This window comes from Nesoenas mayeri (genome assembly GCF_963082525.1).
Source record: "Nesoenas mayeri genome assembly, chromosome: 7".
NCBI classification, from domain to species: Eukaryota; Metazoa; Chordata; class Aves; order Columbiformes; family Columbidae; genus Nesoenas; species Nesoenas mayeri.
In genome coordinates this window covers 10185164-10208293 of record NC_137551.1, presented here as the reverse complement: position 1 = coordinate 10208293, position 23130 = coordinate 10185164, and the positions used below count along the sequence as shown (strand labels likewise).

Genomic DNA, 23130 nt, shown 5'->3' with positions numbered 1-23130 from the left:
TTGCTTGAAAAAACCAGACTTCTTAACAATGGTCTAAGAATACAAGCATAATAAGTATTCTAAGATCTTTTCAAATTATACAAAAATGCACAGACTAAAAGAAGTAAAAAAATTGAATAGAAATACAAGGAACACACTGCGAAAAATTTCTTAAGATTTAACAAATTACACATTTCAATGCAAAACTTAACAATTTACAATTAAAATTTATTCCAGTTTTACTGCAGGTCCTTTATATTTACTACTCTCCTGAAGAAATCTTGCTTCTCTCCTTTTGTCTGCTGCCTTCATCACTACACAATTTTTATTTATTTATTTTCCAAAGAACGTATACTTTTCTTACATATGTTGGATGTGGGGGAAGCTTCTAGCAGCTTCTCACAGAAGTCACCCCGTAACCTTGTCATGCAAACCCAGCAGAATTTGCTTGAAGGTACACATGTGCAAGAAAGTGCACTTCATGTGTACCTGCATCCTGCTCACAGAAATTCGTAGGGTTCAAAACTGACCTAATTCTAATGCTGTTGAATTACATAGAAATGGTCTTAGGTAGGAATAAGATTAAATGAGCTTTGAGTTGTTTTATCAGTGAAATCCACATTAAAATCAAGGATCATTTTTTTTGTTTGTCCAGCTTTTGATAACTGTAATTTTGTGTGATTATTTTTTTCCTTAGGAAATTGCTTTTTAGTATGGAATAATATTCTGTTAAATCAGAGGATATTTTACTGTATAGGCACTTGCTCTGATCTGAGAAACACTTTGGGACAACCAGTGCAGAGTCCTTATATCTAGAAATAGACCTAATTCAACTAAATTATGAGTACATTACTGTAGAAATTTTTAGGATCATCAGGTAAAAGGAAGAGAAGTGACAGAGTGTTGGATGTGTGGGAGGGCAATGAAGATGGGGGTTGGACAGGTGGCCATGCAGACTCATACTAGAATGTTTTCTGTGCAATGGAAAATAGATTGTGCCCTTGCCTGCAAGGATTAACCTATATATATGTATACATATGCATCTGTGTGCCTGCTCATGTGGGATGCAGAGAAGCCAGCATATTGTTGGTTGACTAAATTGATCTACAGGGTCAGCCATCATGAATGTTTTTAAAAAGCAGGTAATTGTAGAATGTTTTCTGGATTTTCAGCAGGTGAACAAGTGTCCCTTTATAGATGTATATAGTGCATTAAGGGGAATTAGAATAACCTAACAAACGCTATCAATCCTAATGCAAAAATTCCATATGAATCTGTTGCTTGTCTCCATGAATGTCCTTGTCCTCATTGCCATTCAGTTTAATCCTCCAGTTTTCTTAGGGATGAGCTTTCTGGAAATCTCTTTTGGCTCCTTAAATTATTAATGTCATTAAAATTTATAATTTTCTGTCATTACCTCTAGGAAAATAGAGATTGTAATGTGAAACATAATTGTCTCATTTTGCAATTTGTGTTATGATAGTTGAGCACAACTAGAGCTGATTTAAATATTCCCCTGAGCAATACAGCTAGGTAATACAAACTGACTGAAGTTCTTTGTGTGTAGATAAATAAATAGATAAATGAATTCCCCAAATGACCAATATTTCTGTGCAAATAAACAGATAAATGAATGCCACAATTTTTTGAAGAGTAAACTTTGCCATTAATACGACACACAAATAGAAAACACAGCACTTAAAGTACTCCTTCAGTGTTGAGCTGGGTGGTGAGAACTATTGCAAGCCTGCATGAATAGTCAGTATTACACTGATGTCTGCCTACCAAAATATTTAAGTGGTCCCTGAAAATTTGGAATAGACAAATTCTTTCCCTTAGTAAAGGAAAAATCCAGGATAAGAACACTTAGATAACATCTTTTATCCCTGGGTGATCTCTCTCTACTCTCATTCAAGAAATTCAGTGTTTACAGTCCTGAGTGCAAACTGCTATTGAAGATGCCAAGCAACAGAGAGTTAGGCTCTTTAACCTTCTTTAAAGCATGTTCATCTGTATTAATTAAAGATTTACCCCATGTTGCAGTAGTAACATCATGCGATCACGAAAGCCAAAAAGTGGGCATATGATACGGAATTTTGCAAGGAATGCTTGCATGGCCAAACCACCTGATAAGCTCTACTTAGAATACATCATTCAATCATGGTATGAGTACAACTACTGTGTGCTGGCTTGTGCTGTGTAGTGATCCAAGAACAAGATTGGAAATTCGGGATACACTTGTTTAAAAAAAATGAAACAAACCACTCTAGGACCAACCTAAATTATTTCATTAGTTGTCAGTTTCACAGTGTAAAAAAGATATTCATATCATGTACAGGAAAGAAAACATGCTACTTTAAAACAAATAACTAGATGAACAGACTTTAATTGTAAGATCAGTGTGAAATGTTTTTTCCCCTGTGACTCTAAGGCTTAGAACTATTTTTTGGACATATGCTGCTATTTTGATGGGTGTAAAAGTAAGAATCCACTTCACATATACTTATTTTTCCTCTTTTGGGCTTTTTTTTTTTTTTTTAACTCTTCTGTATTTATCACAGTCAGAACACAGGTGATCTTTCTGCATGTGACATTTAAGGTTTCACGTGCTACTAAGCCAGGACTGTGAGTTTTCTGGAACGTCCATGCCAGGCAGGAGGAAGAGGTGCAGTCCCCTGGCCAGGGAAGCTGCAGACAGGCTGCTCTGGTGCGGGATGCTGGTGACCTGCTCTTTTCTGCAATTCAGGCACTCAGCCACTCTGTTCTACCCCTGAACCTGAGGTGCCCTGCAATGCTGCCTGTGGCTGTACCACCCTGTGAATTGGCATAGAAAAGCCTATAGTTGCCTTTGGCTTTTAGAGCACCAGCTCAAAAATGCGGACATAGACCTTTTGTTCCCAGCACTTCCAAGAACAACTTTTTATTCTGTGCTTTTACATTTCTAAAAAGGAATTTTGTTTATAAAAGGAATGGATCATTTGCTGGCATGAGTGTCCATTTAGCTAAAAGAAAAACCAGGAGCTTTGTTCTGCTTGATGTTACATATTGAACTGAGACACTAAAGTATTTTATATACTGTCAGTTTTCCACATAGAAAAAGGCGGCACTTTCAGAGTCAGATTTAGTCTAATTTAGGTTCTGAATTTCCCTTCAGAGGCTCCTGTTTTTCTTCTTCGGCTGTGCAGTAACTATGATTTTACATTCAAGACTCACTTGCTGCCTATAGTTGAGTAGGAAGAAACAGAGTTAATGTGTCTAACATAGTTGATTTACTCCACTACCTTACCTCTGGAAATCCCATGGGGAAAGCAGTTCTGATCTGCTATGTATAGGCTTATGTGTCTCAGGTCAAGCATTTTAACACAGGTTATGAGACGTCTTTGAAAAGTTCTGCATCACTAGGGGAGGACACAAAATGTGTGTGGTGAACTGAAAGTCTGGATGATTTGTGATCTTTTATTCTGTTTCCAGCCACTTAGTTTGAGTTTGCCTGCAAGAGACACATCCTAAGGGTTATGAGTTAAAGATATCCCATAGTATTGTTTGGACTGCAGATTATACATGCTGTGGGGCTTTAATACCCCTGAGCCCAAGAGAAGAGAAATCCAAGGCAGCAGTGTGGAGGGATCTGTAGAGATCGTGGGTCTCTTTCAGTGTCTCCCTGCTGGGCAACAGGTGCTGCCAAGCATTTTCTATTAATCCTCAAAATCTTTGACTTCCATAAGAATATATTTATTTTCTGATTTTCTGTTTTCACTCCACACCAGTTGGTCTGTCATTAATGCAATGAATTTCACCTTCTGCAAAGTTAAAAATTCATGTTCCTAAAAAATGATGGGAAATTGGCAAAGATGAACTAAATCGAGCCAAAGCTACAGTACTAGTCAACCGTAACAAGTAATTATAATAACCCCATGGTCATTTCAGTCACAGCTTGACAGAAAAAGTGGCAAGAAAACAAAGTATTTTTTTTCTTGAATGTTAAAAAGACGAGGCCGTGTTTATTTCTGCTGATGACACAACACAAGGTGTGAGGCCTGTTGACTGAGTAGGTACAGCACCAGTTATTTGCAGCCCCCTGCCCTGTAAAGGGCTGAGCAGCCCTCTGCAGGCTGTGCAACGGATTGGTCCAGCTGTGCAGCTGGTACAGCCAACCTGTGCTGGAGCTGGACTGATATGGGTTGCAGATGCTGCTGGTGGCAGTGGTGAGGAGCTGGGATGCAAAGCTGCTCGCTGTGGAGGAGGTGCCTGGGGATGAGTGCAGCCAGCAGTGCTACTGCCCATCCTTCCCCACCATGAACTCCTGGTGGGAAACAACCATCTCAAGTTGTTATGCTGTTTTGGTTTCAGGATCAGCTAAGTCTGTGATTTTCAAAATATTTATCCTAGGGATAAAAAACCCCAAAGTTTTGGTTCTGGGGCTTTTTCTTAGATACAAAATACTTAAAGCATAGAGTTGAGTTGGCTTCAGTTGTGATATATGGGCAGCAGATGCAGGCCCTGGCCCAGGATGGATTAGGAGGCTGGGATGTGGGTGCAAAGAATCTTCAGACAGCGCAAAGAAAAGAAGAGCAGCCTGTCCTTGGGGTCTCCTTATATCTTATCCTAAATTATTCTGTGTGCATAAACTTGCAGTTCTAATTGTGTCAATCCTTTCCATGAAGTTTCTCCTAATATTTTATTTCCTAATACAGATAACCTCGAAAGAGTGCCTTGAGTCATTATCAAGATTAGTCTTGACAAATAATCTGCTGTTCTTATGGGAAAAGTACTTTCTTGTAGTGTTGTTCTCAGTTGTAACGGACATATTTCCTAAAGATAGTTACATTTTTTTATTTGTTCTTTGGTCCTGAGGATGTAGTGAATATTATTCTATTCTGTTAAACCGAAACCCTTTTTGTATAAATCTGGTTTGAAGGCTCTTGTTTTTTACTTGGAAACCTATTGAGACCATGTTGGTGCTTTTCTATGAGGAACTATCTCTACAGTATGTTAGTATTGCCAAGACAGATGGTCCTGTGTTAAACTGTTTTGTTTCAGATGATGCATAAAAAATACCATTGTTGTTATTAAACACAAAATAAGAACATTTGGCCTAGACTAAGCATGTGTGTCTGTAACTTTTTTCTTCTATTGTCTTTTAAAAAACATTTATACAATAATGTAAAAAATATATGAAATGTCTGGACAATTATATACTTTTAAAAGACTGTATCTCCATTCACAGGAAATCACTGATAATGAAATATTAGAGTTGGTACATAGTGCTCTGGGGAGGATGACAGTTATCCGGCAAATTTTCCCTCTCTCAAGGGACAACAATCAGAGGTGCATGAGGAACAACCACCGAATATCATCCCTGCTGTGCGATCCACAGGAAGGTTATCTTCAGATGCTGCAGGTCAGTACCTGTGCCCACCAGAAAAGTCCATCTTAGGAATTTGACATGAAATAGTTTTCTGTGACTGTATTGCCTCAGAGGAAGGATAAAATGAGTACAGATAAATCTGAGGATGTAACCTTTGATCAACTTTTCCTGATTTTATTGTTTATTTTACTTCCTAGAACTGAGTGCTTTAAATGTGATGTTATGTTTATGAAGTATGAGAAAGCTGTTGCACTAAATCAGAGCTGATTTTGCATAATTCATTCTCTTAAGAGAAAAAAGGAAAAAAAAAAGTGTTATTACAGTCTTGTGTTACTGCTTGCTTATTATATTTTTGCCCATTAGACATTGTTGTGAAAGAGTTAATCTGTGAGGATAATAGAACTCTGATAGGTATTGGGCTGTGGAGCATTTAATATTTAGTTAAATTGACTGAATCCAGCTGATGTATTCAATCTGTCCCATTTCAATAGTCTCAGAAGTCTCTGGCAGCTGATAATTGTCTGAGCGAGTGAAATATGCACTACTAATTCAAGTTCCAGATTTTGGTAACGGATTTCTCTCTGGTATAAGCAACATCTCAAGATTATCAGATTTTTTTTTTTTTCTTGCAGTAATTTAAATATAATTTTAGGTGTTATTTCCAAGGATAGCCCAAAAATTCGGAAACATACATCTTGTGCTTTCAGTGGGACTCCATGTGTTTCTGTTTTACTTTAGACATGGTTAAGAATCTCATTTGTATCACTGTTGAAGCTGTTGGATACAACTAAAAGTTTTAGTAAGACCAAGAATATAAACTTGATTAGAACCTATTTATTGCATATTTAGTTTTACGCTATGATGGACTGAGTGAAGACAGTGGTTGAGCCTGTGAGTTGGCAATCATAGGTACTGTGTGTTGGAGTGAGGGTAGAAAGGGCTTGGTTAGGCTGTGGGGAGCAGGCTGTTGGCCATTTGGGCTGCTGCAGCCTCATCAGGAAGGTGGTATGGGGTGAGAGGTCGGTCCTTCCAGAGGGAACTCGTGCTGGCTTGGAAGCGCTTCTAAAGAGCAAGGTATGAGGCTTATGGGAGACCAGAAGAGGTAGGGTGATTATCTAGAAAAGAAGTGGGAGGTCAAGATTTTCCAAGGAACATGGATGAGGATGTTTGTTTTACTTATTTGTGCCCTGCTAAAAATTTGCAGATGCAGTCCTCTGAAGTCCTCTGAGGGAGGGGTATGGATGTGTCCTCCTCGAAGAGAACTTTTGCTGACTCAAGGTTCTGTCATAGCGGTGGTAAAGTTTGGGAAATGCCAATCACATGGACTGTAGTTCTGGGCACTGGTCTGTTCTTTCTACACAGGGGAAAGTTTATTTTTATCTCCTGGCTTAGAAAGAAAAGACACTTTTGATTTTTGTAAGTAACTCTGAGGTACTCTGTAATGAGAGCAAAGGCCACTCACGTCAGAGAACTGAAGCAATTTCTGGTATGTTGAAAAAGTTAGCTATCCTGCACCAACAAATCACTCATTGGTGAAAAATCTTACTTTACATCAGGATTTTGAGTAGTGTTGTCTATGCTGGTTTATGCATAATCTAATTCAGAGGTACATCTGAAGGGCTCTGGTAGACATCTCTGAGCAAGTTCTTATTTGCTAAAACAATAACTGGTTTGCTAGCATGAACAACCTTGTGCCCTGTTACTAAATTTCACTTACAAGGATGCTTTAGGAATGACCTTCTTCCTGCTGATTCCTAAATGTGGATTTTGAGAAGCAAAACATTCTCAATTTCTGTCTTCCAGAAATATTATACCATCTTAGAAACTGTCTTTAGGAGAATGGAACAGTAATGTTACGATTTGCCCATTAGATCCTTCTCTACAAACACAGAAACCAGAAAGAGATATAAAGTAGTATAGAGTTACAACGTTCACCTTTTGGAAGTTGATTCCATAACTGTCATGTTCAGCCACACTGGAATGAAATATCATGAAAAGTGAAGGACACATTTGAGATCTCTCAAATTAGATGCCCCCAGTATCTCTTATGTTATGGTTAGGTTTCTACAGATTGAATATAGGACATTTTTAGCATGTGCAGTTACATCTGAAGCATTCCGTAGCTGCATTTTTTTCATAGGCTTTGACAAAACTTCTTACGAAACACCTTGTGGGCATACAGCTCATATTAATTTCCAAGCATGACTGACATGTTATTAATGGTCCTGCAATTCAGGTACTTCCAATCTTCTATTTCCTTTTTCTTGCTTAAAAAATAGCTTTGACCTTTTGCTATACAGAAGTACATAACGAAATTTCCCCTGTTGCCAGAGGCTGCAGTAGCTCCCAGCTCCATGTCGGGCTGCATGAATCCACCAGAGGCAGTGACCGCCTGCCGGCACCGAGTCCTTGTGTTGCTTTGAAGTAGTTTGATTAACACCACAGTTTGGAAATCCCTGGCTCATTCTCCCTTGGGCAATCTCATATTAATAATTCTTTGTTGTCAAGGTAACTTAGCAGCTATTGTTAGTTAATTATTTATTTAATGACTTTGAAGAAGAATAAGCTAATCTCTGTCAGCCTCTAGCTGTAAATTCTTTTTATGGGAGAATTTAGTGTTTTTAACAAGCTAGTAAAGAAAGAAACATTTGTGTCATGGATTATTAACTTCGTTCTGGCTAAATTAATGAAAATCTTTTTGGAACTATTTTGTTCTCAGTGTGTTTAGTACCGTATCCTGGAAAGTTGTTTTTCAGTGGGTGATCATCCCAGTTTGGCATTCTGACAAGGCTTTTAAAGATCAGGCTGTTCTGCAAGCTCATCAAAAAATTCATCTGTTCTGAATGCTTTGTGGAAATCCAATCTTATTCCATCAACCCACTTGTCAAAATTTTGCTCATGCCCTTATTTCTTCTACGTATAATATAGCCAGCTGGGTTTCTGCTTCAACTGGAGAAAAAGCTGTAAAACATTTCCTGTCTTGGTCATTTTATTTGATTTCAGAGGACTAGATTTATCTCTTTCTTGTTCTTCATATATGATCCTCTGTGTCCATTTCTCTTTTTTGTTAGTAGAATAGACAGATTAGAATTTGCTGTCTTCCACTGGCAATCAGTATTCTATGATTTGGTCCATCAGCATTGTCATTATTGCCTCATGTGGAGAAAGAATACTGAAACATTTCAGGATTTATAGTTAAATCCAGTTAGTAATAGATAGACCTAGTATCTATCCCTGCATGGCATTTGAATGGCGTTTAGTGGGATTACCGCTATTAAACTGTTTAAATTATTTCAGACATATTCTTACAGAGTCAATTTGAAGACATTTTAATGCATAATCTGCTTCATTCCAAAATCTTCGCATTTAAATATTATGTTTGAAGCCTAAAAACTTGATTTTCCATGAAGATCTTTTTTTCTTCCATCAGGTTACTTATGATGTGTTCAAACACTCAAAATATTTTTTTCTGTTTGTTTCTGAAGAAAGATTTCTCTTTAGAAATGCATTTCCCATTGCAGTATGCTTCTTCCCATATTTACCATTTCTCTAATAATAAATTCAATCTATGTCAGTTTATAGTAAAACATATTAGAGGGACATAATGTATATGAAATCATTTAGCATGCTTCAAAATATATAGTAAGATTAAAAAACCAAAAAGAAAACCCAAGCAAACTGTGTCACAAAATTAATGAGTCCAGCCTCCTTTTTGAAGAATTATTCCAGACATTGTTTTGACATATTTGAAGAGAAGACATTAGGAAGTGTGGGAGGGTATCCACTGAAACAGCTACTCTCCTCCCATGTAAAAATTTCATTATTTGAAGACTTGACCATCAGATATCTTGTAGGAATCTCTTAGCAGCTGCTCCTACAGGGTTGTGTTTTTATTTATGAACTATCTTCTTTTCAGGAATGACTGCAATGTTTTGGAGATGTGTTTGGCTGCTTAAACTTAAGGGCCTGATCCTGCAGTTTTGTCTGATTAAATAGCCTCACTCTCATTTGACCTATTTACATTGCTGTTATTACACAGCTGGAGGCAGAAAGTATTGATTAAGCCCTATTAAACTGTCCTCTTTCTGCTATAAAGGACTGATGAGCCACATTTTTATTTTCCTTTCATTACAAACTTTTATTTGCATGTCTTTAGTAAAATTTAATTTGGACTTTTGGCCACATGTTCAGTCACGGTGAAAATGTTTCTGAGTACCACATGAATGAAAAACATCTTTGAACTGACTTTACTGCCTATTGCATGGCATCATCTCCCCCTTAAGCCAAATCGCATGTGTTTTATACAGGGTATGTCAGTAAAATTGGTTAAAAAATAACCCGTATAACCACTGTTGTCCTCTGGTCATGTGAGATTTTGTGAGCACTCTGGAAACTGGAACCCTGGGTACTTTCTGGAGCGAGCTTTTCCTCTCTGCTCAGGCTACCTCTTTTGACTGCTGGAGTTCTCTATTTGCATAATTATTTCACTGAATTTTTGTTCAATGCTCTATCAGGGAGCTCAGACAACAGCGTCTAGAAGAAAGGGTCGGTGCTTTTATTTTTTTATTGCCTCTGAAACCTGATGTGAATCCATATTTATTTATAAATGAGGTAGGGTGAAATGATAATCTTATACTCTGTTTTGCAATTCCAATATTATCTCTTGTCTTCCTGTCTGACTCCCAGTTGGGTTCAGTTTTCTTTATCAAATATTTCCTGCTAGACTTTCCCTGGACAGTTAGTGTTGGCTGTGCCAAATTCTTGAGACATTTAGTGAGCAAAGCCAATGTCTGCAGCTAACAAGCTTGAGCATTACAGGGTAATCCAGATCTTGTGTTATTGTTATCACATTATAAAACATACTAGTAAGAAAGCACTCTTAATTATGGTAAATACTCATAATAAATACCTGAAGGACAGTGAGCATTCAGAAAATAGAAACTGTGGGTAGGGAAAAGTGGCGTGAGATGTGTAACTCAATAAAATAAGGAAAAAAGACCTCTAAAAAAACCTAAAAAAAAGCTGCTTATTAATAATAAAAAAATATTTTGAGAGTACATTCTTCCAAAGAAAACTTTGTAAGCCTCATTGTTTGAAGTACTTAAAACTAGAATGGGCAAAACACTAAATAAGACACTAGTTTAGATTCTTTATTCTCAGAAGGCTTGAATAAATATACAATTGATGTATCTTTTTTTTTTATGTGGTTTTAGGAAACTTTTATTCAGGTTTTAATTTGCCTTGGTTGATGAAAAATAGCCCTTCAGAACTTTGAAGCTGACATTTCAGTCTTTAATGAATGTTTGGTTTTCTGACGCTAGTTTTCTCATGAATGCCAGACTGCTGGCTGTGATTTTGAGCTCTATGAGCAGTGAAGTATGAATTTAAAACATAGGAATTCATGCAAAGTCTCACAACAGGCTCTGCAAACTAACTTAAGAAAATGGAATAGGTCAAATTTTCAATTTCTCCACCCTAACAATATCCTTGTAAGCGTGTGTTATACCATAAGTAAACCACCCATCCTCACTGCTCCCAGTAAGATGCACCCAATCATTGGAGACACAAGTGCATAACTATGCTTGGCAGTACTTGAACTTTGGAAGTTGAAACGTGTTTTTAGGGCATGCTGGTGTGTGCGTACGCAAGCACAATGATATCACTCCCCAGGCAGCAAGCATTTCTGCAGCTGGCAGGCTGGAGCTCCTCTTCCATCTGCCTCATCCTTGGAGCTGACTGCTGCGGCTGCTCACAGGGTGATTTTTGGCAGCAGCAAGGTACAGATGCCCAGCTTGGGAATGACTTTTTGAAGCAGTGGCATCTGGGTGTCAGCTTGTCTTCCCAGCTGGTCTCTTCAGTGGTCTTGTCTGGCCAGACTTCCGGCTCAAAAGTTGGGGTCAGTCTTTGTGGTTTCCTGGGCTTCCCTGAAGAGCTAAAAACTATCTTCATATGTAACTTCAAAAGTAAAATCACTCTGGAATATCTAATGAAATTCACATAAATGACATTTGATAATATGACAGGTTGACATTTCCACTCTCGTTGAAAATTTCTACTCTGCTCTACTAGTGTGTGGTGGATTTTTTTATTCATTGCAAAACAAAGGTTTCTAATGTCTGGAATAATATTTAGAAGATACACCAGAACATGCCTAAAATTACTCATGCACAGGGAAAACTCTTTAATATATTGGTGAAACAGTGACCATTCTTCTTACAGCAGATAGATCAAAAAGCATCTCATTCACAATACCTCCAGGTCTTACAGCTCTCAGCAATGAAGTGAAAGAGAAACTGAAAATTACTGTTGCATCCTCCAAACAGAATAGAAATTAAACACTTTGTTCTGATCGAGGAATTTTGTTATATGGAGAGGAATCCTTGCAGACAGATAGATGTCCTTCCCTCTTCCATTTGCCCTGTGAATATATAAACAGGGGAAATAAGAAATGCTCCAGAGCTTGGAAAACCTGAAGTAGCCAAGTACACTGCCTTATTTTTTCTTCTCTCTTACTTTGCTACTATTTCTGAATGTTGTCTGAAGACTAATTTTTAAATTTAGTATTTTCTCACGCTTCTGAGAGCACTGGTGGAAACAGAGTCTAGCTGATCCCTGGGGTGTCTCACAAACTCCCTTTGTGGGGTTGTGTTTTTATTCAGAGGGAGTTTGCTAGTTAGCTGAGACTTAAAACATGTGCAGTTGCAGTAATAAGTGTATACAGGCTTTCCCTGCTGAAGCCTTTTTTTTTTTTTTTCCCAGCACTGCTATTCTGGAGGTTACAGTAAACTCATGTTGCACATACAATCTAGTACATACAAAGAGATTTTGCTGTATTAAAAGGAATATCAGAGAAAATAAAGGTAATAATTATAGCCCTGGGTTTACTGTGAGATCGGGCCATGATTTCTGTGTCTTGTTTTAAGTAACATTTTTTCCTGCAAGAAAATATGTAGATGGTAATGAATTCAGGTAGAAAGTGAATATGATTTTGAGAAGAGCATATTTGAGGTATTTAAGCATTCTTATTTTTCTACCTCAGAAAGGAATTAGGAAAAAAGAAGCAGAAAGTACCCCTCACAGTAATTTAATAATATATCTTAGTGTAGGTGTTGAAAGAATCAACTGTTCAGCTACACTCACAACACTACTGGGGCATCAGATTGGACCTGCTTCCATAATTCTGTTTTCTAGCACAGAGCTAGTTCCCATTTGGGATTAGGCAAAGACATTCAATCTATAATGCTGCGGATGTTCAGGAGCTGGGTTCTGCTCTGCACACTGTGAAGGATCAAATTGACATTATTTTCTAAGTTATCAGGATAATTTTGGTTGTTCTTTATTAGTTTTTTGCACTTCAAAGAAGTGACTCAACTTAGAGGACTACCAAAACAATACTATCATGTGAACATCATGCCTTCTTGGTTTAAATAAACACACTGTTTACAAGCTGAATTTTGATCGATGTGCAAAACCAAATTCTTTGAGTTATGCTTCATAAGTTTTAAAGGGTTCTGCCCTTAATAGGGTGGACTTCTACACTTTGTGTTAATTTATTAATTAACTGACAAATTGAACAATTTTTTTTATTATTTTTTTTTTTTTAATGTTCCAAATCTAGCCTTTGTTGTGGAGGTTTTGTGGTTTTGTTTTGTTTTGTTTTTTGTTTACATATTTTCTGTTCTGAAAGAGAAATGTTGATGGTGTGAATGAAATTCAACTTACTCTTCCATAGGATATTGACTCTTCAGTGAGTAGGGGGTAAAAAAAGGGGTAAAATGTTGTAATACATCTATGTCATTTTTATGGGAGTAAATACTCAGAGTACGATTATATGAAAAAAGGAATTTTGCTGATTAAAAGGAACTATATACTCATTTCTTGGGCAAGACTTGCAGTAGAAAAGAAATGGAGTGGCAAAATGCAAACGGTGAAGTGTGTACAAGATGTGCAGAATAGCCTTTCCATGGCAAAAAATAACTTGCTGTGTTCTCTGTAACATTTTCTTCTGTCTTGGTACAAGTCTCCAGATGTACGACAGAAGGGCCTAAGTAGGAAACTGTTTCTTGCTGTCACTCAGTTTATATCATTCTTCTAAAAGACAAAAATGAAACAATATTAATGCAAAATTAGTTCTGGATCTAACTGAAATTTGTGGATTTTGGTGGTAAATAAATGGCTACTTTGTTTTGCTGTACACCATGGGGTAATTTGAGTTGGATGCGTGGTCGTGTAAACTAAGATCCTCAAAAGCAGTTCTCTCAAGCTTTCTGTCCATTACCTGTGCAGAACTGTGGCTGTTTCTCTAGGATCATAGAAAGTAGGAAGCGAGAAGTAAAGCAGAGTACCCAAGTACATCTTACATTTTGGCCCAGGGCTGTCTGCTAGCAAACCAAGAAAACTGTTTTGGGGAATGAGGCTGCAGTTTTCCAGAACTGAAAAAGAGCAGCGCCAATCTGGAAAAATATGAAGTATTTCTGATTTCTGGCTGTTCCAAGGTAACAGACAGTGAGTTGTCAGTTAAAAGTGAGGGTATAAAATCAAATTTAATGGGGAGAGAAAAGAATCATGAGCGCACGTGAAAAACAATGTGTTTCTTTATGCAGGTAAAATCTACTTCAAAGCAAATGGTTTTGTGGTGTATGATTTGGGTGGTTTATTTATTTTTTTTTTTATTTTTTTTTTTTTGTACTGAGTAGCTTAACACAGAAGAGGAAAAGTACCCCATTGAATAATAAGGATTTGTTTGGTTGCATTATTTGAAAATTGTTTGGAAAATATCTGCAGAGTAGGGAGACAAATGCAACTGAGCAGAAAGACACTTATTTGCTGAGGATCTTATTAAGTCTTTAATTACTCACTTTTCCTAAAAAGAGAGGAAATCTGAAAAGTAGCTGCTTTGGAAACTCATTTAAAAGGAAATGTATTAACTGGATAAAATAACAGATACAGGGAATATGGACTGCTTTTTCAGGAAAGCTAGAAAGAAAAGAAGTGAAAGAAGATGCCAATGCTAGATGGGAGATATTGTCAGTCATAGTAGTCATAGGCAGTCATAGGTTTTGCATTGTTTTTTGCATGAAGATACCTTTCTGTGTTCAGTCACTTAAATCAGTGGATATACTCAACCTCCTTTTTATGTTTTTTTTTTTTTTTTCTTCCTATTTGATTATTTCAAAGTGAATTTTTGTTTAGAAATATTTTGTTCAGATTTATGTATACTAGAAGATTTTTCAAAGTACCTATGTTCTCAGTGTATTACAAACTCCAGATTATGGAAGATTAAATATTCTGTTTCTGAAGGTTAGGATTTTAATATATCAGAAATTTACTTGGAGCTACTGATGCAACAATAATATATAGTTAAGCTTTCACAGCTGAGTGACATTCTGCTAGAAAGTATGCAGTTGCATTAACTTGCATAGGTAGCCCCTTCCTGGTCTCCAGGCACCTTCTTCTATGGTGAATTGAGAAATCCAAATGATAAATAACAAATTCATGGATCACCATGAGTAAAGCCTTCAGCTAGGAGAATATATTTTTAATAATGATAAAAGCCGTATCTGGCTACTGACGTTAACTGGAGATTTGAATTTAGTAAAGAATAAATCAATACCCCTGAATCTCTGCCTAGATTTGAACAAGAGTGCATGTAAACTCTGGAAGCAGGTGGAGAGTATCTTCTTTATTTTTTTCAATCACTTCTCTCAGCCAACTTTCACTGCTAAAGTTTTACCACTTGCAGTGGATACCACTGCATGTCGAAGATCTGATCTTGTATTAATGGCCATGTCTTGGTTTTAAAAAATGAAATGCATAGCTGAGCATAACTAGTGCGGTGTTCTTATTAGAGTCTTTGTTAATTATTTGTTCCCTTTACCTTTCACATAAATTGAAGAATAAGGGGGCTAAAATCAGTAGCTCCAGAGAAGGTAGAATAGTAACCAGTTTCCCGTATTTTGGGTGGAAAGAGATGATAAAGCCTGTATAGTACTGTCAGTTTTCTTCCCTCTGTTCTAAACAGTTGCACTAGTGTCATGTTTTCTGTGCCAGAAATTACCAAGGAGATTGCTCAATTGAAGAAAATAAAATAAGAAGTTAATTCCAATCTCTCTTTTCTCATTGCTGAAAGGACTGAAAAAGTAGCAATCCTTGTCTTTCATTGATAGAAAGCTATATTCCTTATATAGCTTGTATTTGTTTGAACTGTGATCTCTTACATCTTTACAGCACTGCATTGCAGTGATGGTTAATGCACAGGCAATGTAAGTGTGTCAGAGTCCCTTGGCCAGAATGGCCAAGCAGGAAAGGTGGCAGTGAGCACTGGTATGGTCTGAATTGCATTGACTGTTGAACATGTCAAACATACTCAGCTTTTCAATTTTAGTCATGTCTTCTTTTTTTTTTTTTTTTTTTTTTTTTTGATTGATGGCTTTTACAGTTTATTAAAAATTACGCTCAAATAAACCAGGAGGCTCATTCTTATTATTGTTTGCAGGTTTCCAACCTGTACCTGTATGACAGTGTGCTCATGCTGGCCAATGCTTTCCACAGAAAACTGGAGGACAGGAAGTGGCACAGCATGGCAAGCCTGAACTGCATGAGGAAATCCACCAAACCTTGGAATGGAGGACGATCCATGCTAGAGACTATTAAGAAGGTGAGAATAGACAAACCACAATTGTGTGACCAATTGAAAGAGTTACCCCATTTCTACTTGAGATTAGCTTTTGAAGAGGTTTTTGACCTCTATTCAATTTTTCTTTGATTTATTACAAACAATTGATTTACAACTACCAGGAATGATCTGCAGCTATTAAACAAGCAAATGACTTATTACAAATGACACACACTGCAGTCTTGCTCCAGTGGTGTGTGTTCTACTTCCGTTGTTCTCACAGCTACCTTCTGCAGAGATAGTGTGATTAGGAATAGTCATACAAATTGTTGTGTGCATGCATCATCATCATTTCCCCAAGAGAAGAACTTAAGGAGCTTGAGAGGCCAACTGATGGTAAGGTTTAAGTAAATGTTCCATTTACTGCAGCTCAACTAACTTCATAACTTAGCTGAGCGTTGGTGAGGATCTATTTGTGTACTGTAGCCCAGAGCCAAGGGATCTGGTATAGCTAAGTTGTCACTAGCGGTGACGCTGTCTTACAGCATGTTGAGTTACTCGGTTATGGACAGTATTGTGGCTTTGCAGATGCATGGTAACTTCTTGATGAAATTTATTTGATCACAAATATTATTTGAAAAAATACTAATTTTTATTTATTATACTAACTTTAGTAATTATTGGAGAAAAACAAAACAAAACCCACAAAACAACCTGTTTTCCCACATATATCGGTGAAATGGTTTTCCTCTAGTAAATTGATGCAATTTGATCAAATTTTATGTTATGCACAGACCAGTCCTAATGACAACATCCTTTTTTGCTAAAATGATTCAAACTTTAGTGTAATTTCAAGTTTCTTTGCTAGAAACCCAAAATCAAACTCCATGATACTTTCAAAGACAAGTTTTAATAGTACTTAAAATTTTATCTTTTCATTATGCCTCTTTTGGGAGCACAGCAGGCATACTCTTTCTTTTGGACTTGGAGTTCATGCCTTTGTGTTTAACCTCAGAACTGAACCTGCTGCCCTGAGTTACACTGAAAGGGCTCTTGTCTCATGGTCCACCAAGGTCTTTCTCCTTTCCTTTGGGGTTTGTCTCTGTGAATGATAAGACCTGATGGCTTTTTTCCACAATATACAGCGGATGTGTTAGTGCTGAAGTAATTTTCTCAGCTGAAAAATCTTTTGTCTGATGCTAAGTTTGAGCTATTGAAAAATATTGTAATTGCCACATGTAAGTTCACTGTAAACATTTTCAAATCAGATTTAGCACACCTTTAATAAAAAGGAGTGCTTATAAAGACAAATCTGTTCTATTCTAAAATTTCTGAAACTTATTTCCTTAGGGCCATATAACTGGGCTTACTGGTGTTATGGAGTTCAGAGAAGATGGCGCCAACCCCTATGTTCAATTTGAAATACTGGGCACTAGCTACAGCGAAACTTTTGGCAAAGATGTGCGGAGGGTAAAGATATGTTGTTTCTTTCTCTCTTTTGTTTTCCTCTAAATAACATACATTCTACTTCAAAGGAGAAAATGTTATTCATTAAGAATGAATTAGTGCTACACTGCAGAAGACATTTACTAGGAGAGAAATATTTTTAGATATCTTGCACACTTAAATCTTGAAAATTAATTTTTTATTGGTAGGCAGGAGTCCTGCAAGTTGTTTCCAAAAGTGTAGTAATGATGCAGTGCCATAACAATACTGTGAACATAATAATGAAGACAGCACAATTCTACTATTGTATTCTATTGTTGATTAATATATAATTGATATAACTGGCACTTGTTTTACTAAGAAAACTAACTGAGAATATAAGTTGCCTAAACACACAGAGATGTTTCAAAGTATAGCAGCTGCAAGAAGTTGAGATAAATAAAAAAACTCTAGAGAAGATAACCTCCAAAATGGATGATGCTATCTTGTGTAAAGTAAAAGACGACCTATCAATGGTGGCTGATGATACAAGTACTGATGAAAATTAGAAGGCAGTCAAAGTGGTTCCATGGGATTACTAAGATAATTTGTTATCGTCTGAGAAGGCTATCTGGGACTCATTCATGCAGATGGGATGGTCTGAAAATACCTGAAACTCTCAATTGAACAGTGAGGTTCTGATTGGAACCCAAGCTACAAAATGTCCCTAAACTGATCAACAGATTGGTCAATACAGACATCACTGCTGTATGGTCAATGGGTTCTACATTAAACAGAGCTGAGCAAAGAGGATTTCATGAAGAGTTAAAATTTATGACATTTTCTGTTGTCATTTTACCATTGGTTTCTGTGTTCTGTTTTGATTTACCTGGATTACATGAATCTAAATGAAAACCCAGCAAAGAACTTGTGTTTACGTTATTATCTTAAAAAGCTAAATCTGAGATTAATTGAATTTAATTTGGTATGATGATTCTGGACATGGAGCCAAAGGCTTGCAATATTTATTAGAAATTTGACAGGAGGGAGAGAAGTGTTTGAAATGCATAAAGCTCCAGGAGATAAAATTGAAAAACCTTATGTTGACAAAAAATGTCTCTGAAGACTTCAGATTGGCTAGGCACACTCCTGTGTTGTAATGACCAGAAAGGGCTATTTCTCAGTCCGCTTTCATCTCTAGAAGATTTCTACTGCAAATGAGGAAGTCTAAATTCCAAATACTACCTGAATGATGAAAAATGAACTTAATTTTTGAAACGGTGTTGCCTATTTAATAAAACAGAGTTGGCTTAGGAGGCCTAGGAAGCAATTCTAGTTCATAAACCGAAGTATGCACCACATTTTACGCAGAAGTATGCAAACCAGAAATATCCGGTGCCATGTGAGATGCTTTGGACTGTCCTACTGTGTTCCCAGCTGGCACTACAGAAAAGCACGAATGTCTTGTCAGTACTGGTTACCCCTAGCACATGGATGCCATGGAGCATTTGAGTTTGGTTCCATTTTGTTACAGAATTCCCAAGTGACTTAAGTAAGTCACATAATCACCTTATGTTTTGATTTACCTTTCAGTAAAACTGGCATGATTACTACTTAGAACAGGTTTGAGTCCTTAAAGGGAAATGATGATGTGTTGAGTATCCATTTTTTTTTTCCTACTGTACATTTCAAATACAGCAACACATTTACAAAAGCTCTCACTTCAGTATGTGTAGCCCACTGACAAAATTGAGATATAATCCAGATGGGTGGACATAGCTAAAATGTCACTCAAAAGAGACCGCAAGGTAAAGAAGAAGGCAAAATGACTAAAATAGCTAAACTGATATACTGTTGATCACTTGACTCCTAATGTGCTACTTTGAGATTAGGTGGTTGATCCAGAAAGTCTTGACTCTTTGGATGTTAAATGCAAAACATTATACAGTTCCCCAAATGAAAGTGAGTATCATTCTAAATGGGTAAAATGCTACTGGATGTGGAGTTCTACTCTGAGCTAAAATAAGGTTCTGAAAATGATCTTTTTAGCTGAATATATAGAGAGTAAAGTCAGCAATATGCTGGAGAAATCTATAGAAGAATTTGTGATATTTCTTAGAGCAAGATTACCATAGAACTACCGTTATTCAGTTATTTAGACAGCCTGACTTTTTATTATTGCAGCAAAAATATGTTACAGCTCAGAAGTACTTTTAAAAGCTCAGATAGTCATGCTTGTGTCATTTATATTACTTGAGTGAGAGATAAATTCTGATTTATTGTCAGTTGTTTCTATATCAGCATTTCTTCAGATTTAGCTGTGGAGGAACACATTTTCGGTGGAGAATAGAGGGCTCTTTCTGCATGGTTTTCTTTTCCTCTGTATGGGTAGCATCTGTATATGTTTATCCCTGCTCTGTCCCTACAAAAAAAACTTTGCACTTTGGATCTATGACAGGGCAAGGCAAAAGTGTATAACATTGAGCACTGAGCCTTAGAGGCTTAACAAAAAGTTAGGGAACTTTTAATACTCAACATCCTTCTAAAAATTTCTTGGGGATCATTTTCACCAGAAAGACTCCTAGGGAAGATGTCCAGGATAGTAACCCAAAGATGTCAGGAATTTTAAGGGCCTTCCTGTAGAGGTGTCCTGACTCTTCCCAGTTGCCCTGAGAGCTTGTCTTTCTACAGACAATTGTTCCTTCCACTTGCTGTGACTGAGTTAGGAGAGCAAGTAAATATATGTATTTGCTTGCCTTAGTATACCTTCTCCTTTATTCCCTAAGTCTAACAGCGTATTTTTATGGTAAAGGCTGATAGTGGCTTTTCTGTATTTTGTTTGTGTAGTTTTTTCTTTCTTTGTTTGGGTGTACTTTAGTGAAAAGGAAACTTCAGAAAGTGCTCTAATTTCTTTGGTTTAAACATGAATGAACAGGCTATGTCCCATAACTTATACCACCTTACTTTACAAAAGGCTCAGGTGATTGTGTTCTATCGACTGTGTGCATGTGGAGGCTGAGAAAGCAGGGTGTATTCATGCTTAAAAAAGAGATCAGTGTGGTGGCTTATCAGGGCATTTGAAATTTGAAGGGCAAGATTGTCAGAGAAACTGAAAAGGCTTAAGTGGCTAGTGCTTGACGATTGCCAGTAGGGTTTATGTTCCTAATGTCTGTAAACACCTTGTAAAATAGCAACCTGCATAGCTGTATATTTGAAAAACAAACAAACAAACAATAAAAAAAGGAAAAGAAAAAAGAAAAGGATATAAAGAGATAAGGGAACTGTAGAACATATAAAAAGGAACAGAATCAATGAAAAATAAATAGCTGAGGCTGCACTAGTGTTTTAAACTAAATGAAATTTGAGTGAAAGAAAGAATGAATCACAGAGGAACCATAACTTGGAAAAACATCAAAAAGTGGTGTAAAGTGTTCAGGTGAAACATATGGGAAGAATGAGCTTAATATCCTATTATGTTCAAAACCCTTTGGTATTTGCATTTTTAACAGATAAAACCCACTTTCTTCTCATTTTACCTCTTGTGTCCACTTCCCATGCTAAGGTTGTAGGCATCAAATTCAGCATCAATCTTAATTGCTGTAATTGCTGGATTATTTATCATCGAATGTTCTTGCTCTGATTTAGAGTTACCAACATGCATTTTTTTCCTTTTTTTTTTTTCTTTCTCTCTTTTAAGTTCTTATTTATTAGTCCTTTATTAATTTACTTTTTTTTTTTTTTTTTTTTTAGCTACATGGATGTGTAAAGCCTCTCTTGTATCTTTACATTTTTATGTCTTTTACCTTAAGCTTCCTGAGTCTTTGGTTCATTCCCAGCAGTGTGGAATATACCATAACAACTAACAGCCCTTCTAGGGATATGATTAGGTGTAGTTAGATAAAGTCTGTAAGGAGCTTTATGATTATCTTCATCCTGGCAGGAAGATCTTCTGTAAGTATGAAATATTGTTGTTATTTAGTTTATTTTATGACAGGGATCATATTTTTTATAAAGCAATCTGCAATTCTTTCTCAAGCTGGCTGTAATGAAGGCAGAATTTATGGTTTACACACATGCTGTATTTCATAAGAAACATTCTGTTCAAAATGATAACGTTTACCATTGGCTATTCATTTCTGTCAGTATGTTTTCATTTTTTCAAATTAGATTTTCTTGAAATATCATCTGCTTCTTAAACAATCACACTTATTTCCTCCAGCACTTCTGAGACATATTGCAGAAGTCACTGTAAGTAGTTTTGTGATATGTTTCACAGTTCTTGAAATCTGATTTTTGAAGTCTGATACAGTGCTTTAATTGGGATTGTTACTTTTAGACAGAATTTCATCATTGTCATAATGAGAAATCCTATACTGCTTATTAATTTAAAAAAAAAAAGGAACTGTATTTCTAGGGTTCTGCAGTATTAAGTGCTTTCATTTGCAAGAAAATTGCCAAGGCAGATCATATGCCACTAAAAGATATATATTGAAGAGTATTATCTTAGGTAGTTACTACTGTAATTGAATCGGTTTTATTCCTATGGAAAAATACATAACTAAATTGCCTGAGTTTAGCTGTAAAACAGATGCGTGCCTCCTGTTAGAACACTTCATAACTATGCACCTGGGTATGGCAATTCAGTTAATATGTGTCGGCAAAGTATCTTTCAGCTGAAATGTAAGACTGAAGTCTTGGCTACTTGTGAACACTAAACATCCCATGTTACCCTGCGAAGGGAAGGGCTAATAGTCTTCTCATTCTGGGTAAAATACAATTTCCAGATATTTACATTTGGTTTCCTTTTCTCTTTCTAATTGGGTTGATTGAGTGTTACAGTAGAATAATTTTCAAGGAGAGTATTGCAATTAATCCTGTAAATACATTGTGTCAAGCTGAAGAAAAATCTGAAGTATTTTCCTCGAAATAATAAGCCTCCTTCATTTTTTAGTTGTAATTTTCTGTACAAGATGGAGGTGAGGAGTAAAGATAAATACATTCCTTGCAAATTCCATAAGTCGAATTATTAATGGTGACAAATACAGCTGAATATATAGCAAATTGCTATGATCCATTTTTATACTACAGAGGAATACCAGAGAAGAAACATGATGAACCTGTGGAGTATTTTTCTGAAATGAAGTGCTGTCCCTGTTTGCCCGAGTTCTGCAAATTGTTGTTTTGGAGATTTTTGTATTTGAAATATTTTATGTTCTGTATTATTTAATCTTAAAATTATAGCTGAATTTTTACACTCACTAACTGAAAAGTAGGTAGCAATCTTAGAAGTTAATTTTTTGTTGCAAATGTGTGATATGTAGTTCTTTCAAAGTTTGTTTTTTTAATTTTTATGTTTTTGGAAAACACTGCTAATGGGTCCCGTGTTTTTGTGGAAACGGTTCTTTGTGCTTGCAAACACAAAATGCTGTATGTATTTGCAAATTATACCAGGGTCAACCCCAAGTAAAAGGGATGTCTTGCAAATTTCGGTTGGAATTCCTCCAAGCATAAGATCATGCTGGTCTTCTCCTTTGGAAGACTGTTCAGCTGTTTATATGACATTTTCACAGCATGAAGCTTGAGGCTAGAATTTTAAAAGGAGCTATATCTGAATTACGAGCGGGGCCAGCATACCCACAGCAATTAGGGTGCTGCCGAAGTTTCCACAGCCCACATGCACCATTGCCTGTATGTTCAGAAATTCTGTTTAATTCTTAATTCACATACTATGTCATACTTACTA

General features: G+C 36.5%; 1 protein-coding gene across 1 annotated transcript in view; it reads left to right on the top strand.

Moving 5' to 3' along the window:
* The window catches only part of GRID1 (glutamate ionotropic receptor delta type subunit 1), a 524523-nt gene that overhangs the window by 406071 nt on the left and 95322 nt on the right, over nucleotides 1-23130 (top strand). Inside the window, exons 6-8 of the mRNA XM_080347389.1 lie at nucleotides 5207-5380; nucleotides 15843-16004; nucleotides 17313-17432. Of these exons, the coding sequence (XP_080203515.1) occupies nucleotides 5207-5380; nucleotides 15843-16004; nucleotides 17313-17432 (456 nt within the window). The remainder of the gene's footprint in view (nucleotides 1-5206; nucleotides 5381-15842; nucleotides 16005-17312; nucleotides 17433-23130) is intronic.